Genomic DNA, 11,226 nt, shown 5'->3' on the forward strand with positions numbered 1-11,226 from the left:
TGAGAGTATTATTTTTAGTATAGTCTGTATTTAGACTGTTACCATATGTACTAGGCAAGGCTGTACATTTTGATTATTTAGGGTTTCTTAGTTTTATAAGCGTGGCGATTTACTAAATCGTCGTAGTTACGCCTAGAGAGTTTTACTCTCTCTCTCTCTCTCTCCAGCCAGACGCAGCCACTCTCTTCAACTGTTACATTGCATTCATCGTAACATAGCAATTAACATTTCATTATTTTACTTATATGTATAGAGTAAGAATAAAATCCTCTATTATTTAAAGCACCCCGATGACCCATTGCGCAGAAAGGTCCTACTTATAATGTCAACGTTATGCCTGTAGCTTTATGTGAGAAACCTCTATAAGAGAAAATAAGATCGCGGTCCCTTAAGCGGACCGTAGACGGACCGCATGTTGCATCCGATACCGACTGCTCTGAGCGGTTGCCGCACGGCGATCTGCAGTTTCCATACTAAATTCATATTCGTAATACACGGACCAATCTGACAGTTTAAAAATTACGGAGGGAGTAAAAATTACTGGATTTGCGTTCCCTAATTGCCAACCTTTCCCCTAAAAATCTGATAAAAGCCAAGAGGCTGATTGCAGATAGATGAAGAGTTTAAAAAAACAAAAAAAAAAAAAAATACACGGACCGCTCGAGCAGTTCCTGAGCAAACCGCATATTGCAGCCGGTCTTGACTGCAACATGCGGTAAGTCTATGGCCCGCTTTAAGCTCTTACCTATCCAGGTTTGACTGTATTTGGTTTATGCGAATACTACACATTTGAAATTTTTAATATAGGTATTCACTTCAGATAGTAATGGCTGCGTCGTTATTATTATTATTATTATTATCTTTGACGGTATTATCACCCGCAATTACAGGACACATCAAATAAGAATAAGGAACTAACTTGGCAAGAAAAGCAAGAAGAAAAAGGAATGATTCCGGTATGTTTTAAATGCATTGATGACAATAAATATATACACGATTATCATTATAAACTATTTCAGGAGATAGACGCGAAGAGTCAAGCCTGGATATTGGAACGTAGAGCCTCTGTTGGACCCTGCTTTAGACCTGGGATGCCGTTTGAAGGGCCTACTGGAATCGCTATTCACATTCCAAGGGTACAAACTCTTTTATACTATAAATAAAAATTGATTTTAAATGTAAATATTACAAAATTTCTGTACTTCGGGAAGAATCTATATTCTTCCCGAAGTACAACTTTTTTTCACTTATCATGATTATCACGCGTTATTTCTCTTAAATTTAATATTATTATCTTTTAAACAATTAAAAGCAATCTGGTTTGGTTTGACGTTTAACAAATTTCAAAAGCGATATTTTTTTAACGAATGAACTACTTATTCTTTTAAACGACTTTATAATATAAACGGAACGTTAATGTTTGGTTTGGTGAAATTGTTTAACTTTTAGTATAATAGAAAATTACCCACAAATAATTTGTAACGGAAATATTTTCTTTCAGAAGTCGATGAGTACCGTGCGATCGTCTGGTATCAATATAAACATGTCCCGGGTAAAATAATTTTAAATAATAAAAGCATATAAGATTTATTTATTTATTTACACTTCGATACCTTATACGAGAACATACATTTAAAATTATATATTATCGAAAAATAAACTAGTGGCGCTACAACCTATTAGGTTTGGGTTTTCCTGGTCCGTGACCATTTTGTTTTTAGCAAGTAGGTGATCAGCCCTCTGTGCCTGACACATGCCGTCGACTTTTGGGATCTAAGGCATGCACAGTTTCCTTCACAATATTCCTTCGCCGTACGAGTGGGTGTTAAATGTGTACAGCAAATCTAATGGTGCACAACCAGGAATCCAACTCATTCCAATCATGGGAATCAAACGCTGAAGCCACTACCACTCGATAGTATCAAAGAATCGCATGTAAAACAATATAGTATGTTAAATTCTATATAAATATATGTTATATTCGATACTCAATTATGTTTCGGTCATTCCATCTGAAATAACGCCATCTAGTAGAATTATGAGGAATCAAAAGCAAATAGTATTTGTTGTTCATTTATGAGTATATTAGACTTAATAATTGCATCGATTTAACTTAAAATACTTTTAAATTTTCCATGAAAGCGTAAACACAATTGGACACAGTCGAGTACTTTAGTTAAGAGTGCAATACGATGTAGTTTTTTTATAAAAATTTAATTTCATTTTCTAGAAAAACTTAAATAGCCGATCAAAAATAAACATTAAACGTGAAAAATCAAAGGAACTAACAGAACACGACGAGACAGATGGGATACCGCAGAAGGTTCGCGGTATTTTAAAAATTATAGTAAAACCATTTCATTTGGGGTTAGGAGTTTTTCTTCCAATAGGATTAAATAAAATAAGTTCATTTTCCTTGCATATAATTTATTTTTACTATTCTAATTCGTATTCTACAATAGTGGTTTTAAACTGCTAGTTTTGTTTCTACCTCGTGTTAGTGTTAGTTCTTAGCTCTGATATGAAACATATTTTTGCAGAACGATTGCCAAGTGAATTTTCTATCTACCCTGAAAGAAAAACTTAGCAGCGTACATAACAAAATAAAAAGCGTTTTTAATTGTTAAATTTTAATTGTCAAATAAAGTATATCAAAGTTCTTTGTATATTAATTCATGGTATCGTATACATTAAAAATACAACATTGATTAAACACATAGATTGTTACTTATTTAGTCAATCATTTTGAAAATTTTACAATAAACTATCACCTAGAGACAATAAAAAAACGTTTTACAAATTTAAGGGCGTATGCTTTGTCTCGGCGTCTAAAATTCTAATATGATTTTAGGAATAAACGCGATTTTAAGTATTTTTAATAAAAGTTGTTGAGATTATAACGATAAATCAGCGATTTGAAAGTCCAGCGTCTGTAACACTTAATTATATTACCAAATTAAGTTATTGCAAGGTAAGTTCTGATTAAGTACACGGATCAGTGGCCCTTTGCCTCAATTGCTGTTCAATTTGGACACTCCTAGGCACTGTACGAGAGGAACAAGCCAGACTTTTAAGAGGCATTTGGTGGGTGAAGTTTTTAGCACGAGCCGCGTCGTAATCAGCTTGACGTGGACGCCAGCACAGCTCTGTACTACCACACTTGCAGGTCATCTCACGACAGATCTAAATTATTTTTTTGTTATTTATTGTTTTATATTAAGTAAGTGGTTTAGATATTCCGATAACTTCTAATCACAACACTACAACCTTTTGAGGTCTGGCCGTTAGATTTCTGTAGCTGTTTCATGATCATTTGTCAATCTAATAGGCAAGTATGTGACAAGCCTCCTGTGCTTGAGCCCATTGGTGCATAGCCGGGGTTGGAACCTATGACCTCAGGGATGAGAGTCGCACGCTGCAGCTACTAGGCCAACACTGCTTTTTATAATGATAAAATAATTTATAATATCGGTTTTGCATGTTTTGAGGTTATAAAACAAAAAAACCTCGGAAAAATTTATTCTATATAGGGAAGTTTGTTTATGACTTAACATTCTTAAATGGTTCCAAATCACTTGGTTTCGCACCACCATGGGTTTCGAACACATCGCCAATTTTTGAGATAGATGGTTTCCATACAATATATTCCTCCTGTTTTTAATATAGCAAAGGGCAAACGGGCAGGACGCTCATCTGATGTTAAGTGACACCGCCGCCCTTGGACACTCACATTGCCAGAAGGCTCGCAAGTGCGTTTCCGGCCTTCCAAGAAATGGTAAGCTATTTTCGTGACCCTTAATCAACTTGGTTCGGAAATACTTCAGTGGGCAGTTGGTTTCATGTAATGGTGGTGCGCGGCAAAAAATGCATTATAAAATTTGGATTTTTTTAATCTGCCTCATCGTCCGATGATGAACTCAGCTGCAGCTATTAATCCGAACAACTCCTCTGAACAATCTACATGGTAAATGTGGTACCCCCATCGCCCCAGAGACCCCACATCTCTACGCAACGCCAAGGGATCAAGCCGCTCGGAAAGTGACTGGTCGTCGACGATTCGAATAGCTCTTCCTTGAAGTGGAAGGAGCTGGTACTGGAGCTACTTTCGCTTAGATTCCTTAACGTAAAAATGTATAATAATTTGGTAAACTTTGACAAGGCAACTCACCGAGGCTAGATATTCATCGCGACAGGCATCAGGACAGTCACAGGTCCAATTGACAGGCGGGGCACAGGGTACGTAAGGAGGCGTGTAGCATGTCTGCGGGTGCGCTATGCAGGTGGGACAACAGCACTGTTGACACATGGTGTACACCTAGAATAATGGCAAATATAATAATAATACTCGTACTTTAATTACATTACAGCACAATATCTCAAAGTAGAAAAAATAAAAGAAGACATAGGTTGTGAATAGGAGATTCCTGCTACAAGCCATTTCTACCATACATATTTATAATAAATAAAAGGTGTTTATTCATTATAAGTACATATGCATTACAAAGTGTAAGATTTGGGAACCATTTCAAGTTAAAAAATATCTGTATATTATAAAATATATGTAAAATATAATTCCTTGAAAGACAATTTAATTACATCTTTTATGTTATTTATTTTTGATTTTTCAACTGTTTTCAACACCTCTGAGTGCATGATCGAGTGTGTGAGTGAGTGAGTGAATGAATGAAATGTGTAACTACATATTAGGTCTCAGAAGCATCTCCAACACTGCATAAGGTGTGTTTATGGGCCAATTATTTTATCGTAATTTTACATTGTATACGGTGAGCGGGTAGAAATTAAGCAGCCTATTTAATTTATTGTAGATTGTCCTTACGGTCTGACCGACGATAAAATCCCTATTTCTTTTTATGACCAGCTTACTATCATACGGGAGCGCTTGGTGTGTTTTTAAAATTACAGCTTCCTAACGGAAAGTAATTGGTTGAGATGATAAAGCTCTTCCGATGGGAATCTGTATGGCCGGAACAAAATTACCGTTAAAAGAGCCCTATGTCCTCGCTCTGATTCCAAAAATTCTGTTTTACTGGCCGCTACCCATACGTTTATACAATATGTTAGTACGGATTGAGCGAGTGATGTGTAAATTCTCGTATGTATTACATTTGATGTTACGTGTCGCAATTTTTTTTAAATGTATGTGAATTGAAGTAAGAAAGAAAGAGAGAAAGATACCAAAAGTGACCGATTGCAAAAAAATGGGTAGGTTGCAACAGACATTGAAATCTTTTTTTAAGGTATACACTATACATTGTATATATATTATATATACTACATCTATGAAGTAAATAAAAACGAAGTTTAATTTATATAAAATAAAAAAGAACCGCATTTTTACTAGTTTTTTTTCTAAAGTAAGTAGCCAGTATCATTGTACCGTGTACACTAGTAATATGAATACCATGCTGGACTATGCGCTGGACTATTACCAGGCGCTATATAGTCCAGCACTAGTATTTATAGTTTTAAATATACAAGTATATATAGGCTATCATAAGCCATCTTTCTAACAAATTTAATAACATAAGCTTTTACCAGCCAAATAGCGCGACAAATCTCATTACGAACATATGGTAGACAATTGCAAAGCAGACAATTCTCGAATTTAGTTAGTTCAGGAACGCCGAGGTTCTTCGCTATTCCCGATGGGCCCAATACAACCTGTAATTTAATAACCAATATTTATTTTTAATTATTTATTTACGTGTGTATGGCCAAATTTCAAGTAAAAATATTACTATTATACAATTAAGTCATTTTTATAAAATACTAGCTGACCGGGCAAACGTCGTTTTGCCATGTATATCATGTATAATAAAAAAATAGGGGTTGATCGTAGAGAGGTGAAAGTTAGGGGTTGTATGTATTTTTTAATGTTGTATCATAAAAAAATAGAAATTAAAAACTTTGTCTAAAAAATAAAAATTAAAATTTAGGGGTGGACTACCCCTAACATTTAGGGGGATGAAAAATAGATGTTGGCCGATTCTCATAGATACCGGATAAGCACAAAAAATTTCATCAAAATCGGTCGAGCCGTTTCGGAGGAGTATGGCAACGAAAACTGTGACACGAGAATTTTATATATTAGATATAATAACCCCCCCCCCCATACGCTTCACAAATAAATCGCTCTCCGGCGATGAGTCGAGAAAACTATTAAGCGGAGAATGGGAGCTTGTGAGGATCCTTGGTTTGAACTAACACCCATTTAACTACAATATTATAGACAACAAATTTCTTAAACATAACACTGTAAGCTGGGACAACCATGAGATCGCGCGTTCTAACTCGGCCTGTGCATGAATTTTATATTTATGTGTAAACACTTGTACGTATGGTGAAGCAAAACATTGTGGAGACACTGGCTTGTCATTCTGTCAAAATTCGGCGCTGTCAAGCACAAAAGGGCTGCCTACTGGCCACTAGAAAAACGTTATTATTTACGACCCCGCCTTTGCACAGTCAACCGTGAGCTATGGCTCACGGTTGAAGGTTTATGAACCTTAATAAAGAAAAATATACATCTAAATCATGAATTAGTTTAGATATTGAAGAAAACAGCAATTCCGTGCATTTGTTGTTGAGTTTATCACGAACAGATAGACTTTTTTTTTAATGTAATAGAGGGCAGGAGGCTCATCTGATGCTAGGTGATACCACCTCCCATGGGCATTCACATTGTCAGAAGGCTCTCAAATGATTTGCCGGCCTTGTAAGAATTGGTACGCTCTTTTCTTAAAGGACCCTAAGTGGAATTGGTTCGGAAATACATACTGCAATGGGCAGCTGGTAGATAGAAATTTGGTGCCGCTGACATTTCTGTAGGTATTATCTAGCTCTACAATAACTTTAAGACAGCGTTGGTGAGAAACGTTTTCGTTCGACCGTATTTCTCATTTAAATCTGCGAAGAACTACTACCACGAAAGTATTTTCATTACTCGGATTAGGCTGGCTCTATATGTAAAAAAATCCTTTGGGGAGGGGGTTTTTCGATTGTTTCATTAAGTAGATAAAAGTATTAAAATGTTCTACAATATGATAGTATAATAACATTCCCAGAATGTAATCCAATAATTTAAGTATATTATAGTTTACTAGCAATACGTACATCACTAGCAAAATACTGGCAATCCGGCGCACAAGTACCAAGGCTGTCCACGTACGCGCATTGAACCACATTTGAGTCCCCTTGCAGACCCTTCACAACATTGACGGTGGTTCTTGCGATAGCAAAGGCACCAGAAAGACATGCTGTAGCTGCTTTGCATCCTTTGGCAGCGCAAACCGCTTCGTTGCCGCTCATTATACACGATGTTACGCATTCGATCTATTTACAATTTTATTTAAATAAAATATACTAAAAATTATGTGACGGTGGAACATAAATTTTATTAAGTATATCTTTCAGGCCGCTGTTAAACAGCGCTATTTAGTTAAAAGGCTAGGCTGTTAATTGAACGTCTGATTTAAGTAGTTGGCTGCGATATAAAAATACATGACTTTTTTTTTTAATTTTTCTGATAACTGGTGTGGCATTACCTATGAGAAAATTTCGACTTGACGTCGACTTTTGGGACACCTTGTATATATTAAAGAACTAAATATAGAATTAAATGAATATAGAATCAAACCAATAACATAGTTAACATATTTGCGAAATATCAGTGAAACATAATATATTATCTAGTGTTTGTCGGCCACATAAAATTTTAAATATATCTAAAATACTGTGTACCAAGAAACAGACATATACTAGCAAAATACATTCTTCTATGTACCACTATTAAAATAATAATTTTATAAATTCACTCTACAGGACATCAGTGTTTTGAAAACTGAATTTTTAGAGCATCTTCAGCATCCTTAAATATTCAAAACATACCTGTTCCTGACTCATAACACACGGGTGAACAGCTGCTGATAAAACCGGCACCATAGTAGTGGGTGTGGCGCCGCCTATAACCGGAACTCGTACTGACTCAGGTGGTACCCGTAGAAAGTCTGCCAGTATCGTATTAGCGCGAACACAGTTCAGCTCGACACAGCCAAGTAATCGTCGCGGGTCATATTTGCACCTACATCTCTGAATTTCACCCACGAGTGGGACCAAACTTTCTATAGGTTCCGTTGCTACTATTGTGAAAGCCTGAAATAAAGGCGACCTTAATAGGAAAAGGAAATAACATCTATACGTATTTGCCAATTTACTCAATGAAAGTTCTTTATTATTAAAATAAATAAATCAGTGGTGCTACCACCTTTTTAGGTCTGGGCGTAAGAATTCTCAATCTTAGAGGCAGGTAGGTGATCAGCCTCCTGTGCCTGACACACGCCGGTGACTTTTTGGGTCTAAAGCAAGTTGGTTTCCTCACGCTGTTTTTCCTTCACCGTTTAAGCGAATGTTAAATACGCGCATAGAAAGAAAGTCCATTGGTGCACAGCCGCAGATCGAACCTACGACCTCAGAGATGAGAGTCGCATGCTAAAGCTACTAGTCGAACACTGCTTTACTATTCTTTATTATTATTTACATATATCTAACTCTTTAAACAAGTTGCTTAATCCTTTATTCCATACTACAACAATTGTTCATTGTTGTTTCGCGCGGTAAAGACTTGTGATAAGAGTCGTGTGATATAAGAATAGGTATATGCCTTAATTGCTTTAGATATCGCAAAAATGTCTGATTATATCTATCTAAAATATTCCATATATCTCTTATAAAATACATACATCAGGGCAAGTGTTGCATATTTGAATCGCGATTTCCGTCAAGATAGGTGAATTAGCCTCAAAAGAATCCACTTCATTCCTAGCGACAATCACGACGACTCTGGCCCCCTGCAATTTGACTCATCAATATGAATAAAATCACGAATAATCCTAATGATCACTACTATACTACGATACTCGAAGATGAGATAAGTCTTGTTCGGACACAGACAGAAGACGGTGAGTAAAACTACTACAATTTGCTCCATCTATATAAAATCTTAAAATAAGAGTAAATATACAAATGATTAGCTAACAATTTAAAACTGGAATCTGTGTCTAATGAAATCAATCGTAATGTTAAAGAAGATGCACAAAAATTATTCAATTAGACAAAAATTCGCACATCTACTTTATTTTTTTAGGAATTTTCTTTTGCGAACCAACGAATTGTAGAATCGACTGGTGGAGGTGTTCCCTAGGAGATACGAACTCTAGTTGTAATAAAGTGTGGAGTGGGTAGCATCCACTAAAATGGGTGTCAAGGGGCAGCGATGACTGGACAGTCACGGGCGTCCCATAGCCTATAGGATGCTATGTTAAAAAAATAAAGAAATAAACCTATGGACAACCTTTAATGCATCACAAAGCATGTGCGCTCCAGAGTACGACGAAACTTTGCATTTAGTGTCTACATGACTGAGTTCCATTCCGTAGCCACAGGTGGCGCAGACATCAAACAACGCTATTTCGTCCAGTAATGGACATTGCTTCAACAGTAAAGCCAGTGGTTCACCTGGGAAAAGCATGAAATAAGCAAGCAATACGTGTTCTAGTCACAATTCGTTCACTGATTCATCATTCAGTAGAGTGATATAGACAAAACAGATCTCTCTCTGTAAATCTATGCGCTAGGATTTCCGTCGAAGAATTTTCTTATATTTATTTACCTGTGCAACCAGCTGCTCCACACACAGTAACTTTCATGCCGCTTGGACAAGTACTGTAACGTTTGATTTCTTGCCCTTTATTCAAATTTGTCTTTCCATAATATTTTTGCATACAACCGCCTGGAATACGTCGGCCTACTAAAAAACTAGTATTCATTAAACACTTGAAAATCATATTTTTTGTTTTTAAATTTTTTACACAATAATTTTGTTTATTTTTCTATTTTATTATTTAACGTTTGATTTATTTGACAAAGACTGACAGATAATTGTTTATTCTTTCATTTTAAGTCTGAAGAGTGTTACAATGAGAAAAGATAGAAGAAAGTAGTGTTTTACCTGTTTAAAATATAGTCCGAACTATATTTTTAACACTATCTGAAGAATTATTATTTTAGTGTTATTTATTTAATTATTTACAGCTATGTAAGGCCAGATTATAACTAAATTATGTACTTACTAAATATAAACAAGTTTAAACGCAAATAAAAAAATCTTCCCTACAAGTACTTAATTATTTGATGGATAGTAAATAAAATCCAGGCTAACTGGTAACTAGGAAAGAAAACAAAAAATAAATTTAAAAATGATCATGAAACAGATTCAGAAATTTGAGTCCAAGAGCTAAAGAAGTTGTAGCGCCAATGTTTTTTTTTAAAGAATTGTAATATAATTGTAAGTAAAAACCTATTATTAGGCAACCATTCTTGTTCTATAGAACAATAACATCAAATTGTTAATCGATTAAAATTTAATCTTTAATGAGAAACGCAATATCTTATTTGCCTATAAAATCAAACTACTGTTTTTAAATATTAGCTTTTAAAATAATTAAAACAAAAAGTATATAAAAACATGATACCGGCAGTACTGTATTATCATGACTATTATGCTTGTTCGTACGTTCAGCATACTATTAAATATGATATTTCTACTATAATAACATACCTATTGCAGTGAATAATTATATAGTCCAAACACAATATGCTTACATTACAAATCCTTATTTTATAGTCATTAGAAACTTTTGGTTATCAATTCATAGACGTTTTTATAGTTTGGATATCACCAACGTCAATACCATGATTGCCGCCTTAAGATTCTTGCCATTGAGAAATATGGAGCAAATTGAGATTCAAGATGTTTTAACACCGATTTTACTCACGGGATCATTTTTTGGATTGATACCGAATAGTGTGAAATTTTCAAAGTCAGAACAACGTTTTAAAAACATCCCAAAATCCATATATTTAAATATTTTGTGTGTTGCTTTTTTTCTAACCCTCCATGTAACGTTTTTAGTTTATCACCTCTACCTTGTGTTTTATATAGAAGAAAAGAGAAATACTTCAATGAAATTAAATTATGCAATGGAACTTGTTAATTTTCTTATAGTATCTAGTACAACATATATTTACGCGTACGTTAACCGAGCCAAGTATTTGAAAATCTTTAACATGATCGTGTCTACATGGAGTGGTATACCACAATCTCCGAACAGCCGAAATTTTTTAATGAAATTGTACGTTTCAACTAAC

The 11,226-nt window shown here is 35.0% G+C and overlaps 1 protein-coding gene across 1 annotated transcript; it reads right to left on the minus strand.

The window, feature by feature from the left end:
- Positions 1-2,734: 2,734 nt before the first annotated feature.
- On the minus strand, positions 2,735-9,950 carry LOC125053888 (malate dehydrogenase, mitochondrial-like). Its single transcript, XM_047655495.1, has 8 exons — positions 9,689-9,950; positions 9,371-9,534; positions 8,760-8,867; positions 7,909-8,172; positions 7,135-7,353; positions 5,557-5,682; positions 4,169-4,315; positions 2,735-3,183 (listed from the first exon to the last, which is right to left on the minus strand). The coding sequence occupies exons 1-8, from the start codon at positions 9,861-9,863 to the stop codon at positions 2,983-2,985; spliced, it is 1,404 nt and encodes a 467-aa protein (XP_047511451.1). The 5' UTR covers positions 9,864-9,950; the 3' UTR covers positions 2,735-2,982.
- Positions 9,951-11,226: the final 1,276 nt, after the last annotated feature.

Source organism: Pieris napi, chromosome 11 (genome assembly GCF_905475465.1).
Source record: "Pieris napi chromosome 11, ilPieNapi1.2, whole genome shotgun sequence".
Lineage (NCBI taxonomy): Eukaryota > Metazoa > Arthropoda > Insecta > Lepidoptera > Pieridae > Pieris > Pieris napi.

Coding starts and splice junctions, on each gene's coding strand:
- LOC125053888 (XM_047655495.1), bottom strand. CDS start 9,863: ATGATTTTCAAGTGTTTAATGAATACTAGTTTTTTAGTAGGCCGACGT. Junction 8,868..9,370: donor TGCTTTGTGATGCATTAAAG/GTTGTCCATAGG, acceptor GTCAAATTGCAG/GGGGCCAGAGTCGTCGTGAT. Junction 8,173..8,759: donor TATGCAACACTTGCCCTGAT/GTATGTATTTTA, acceptor CCTTTATTTCAG/GCTTTCACAATAGTAGCAAC.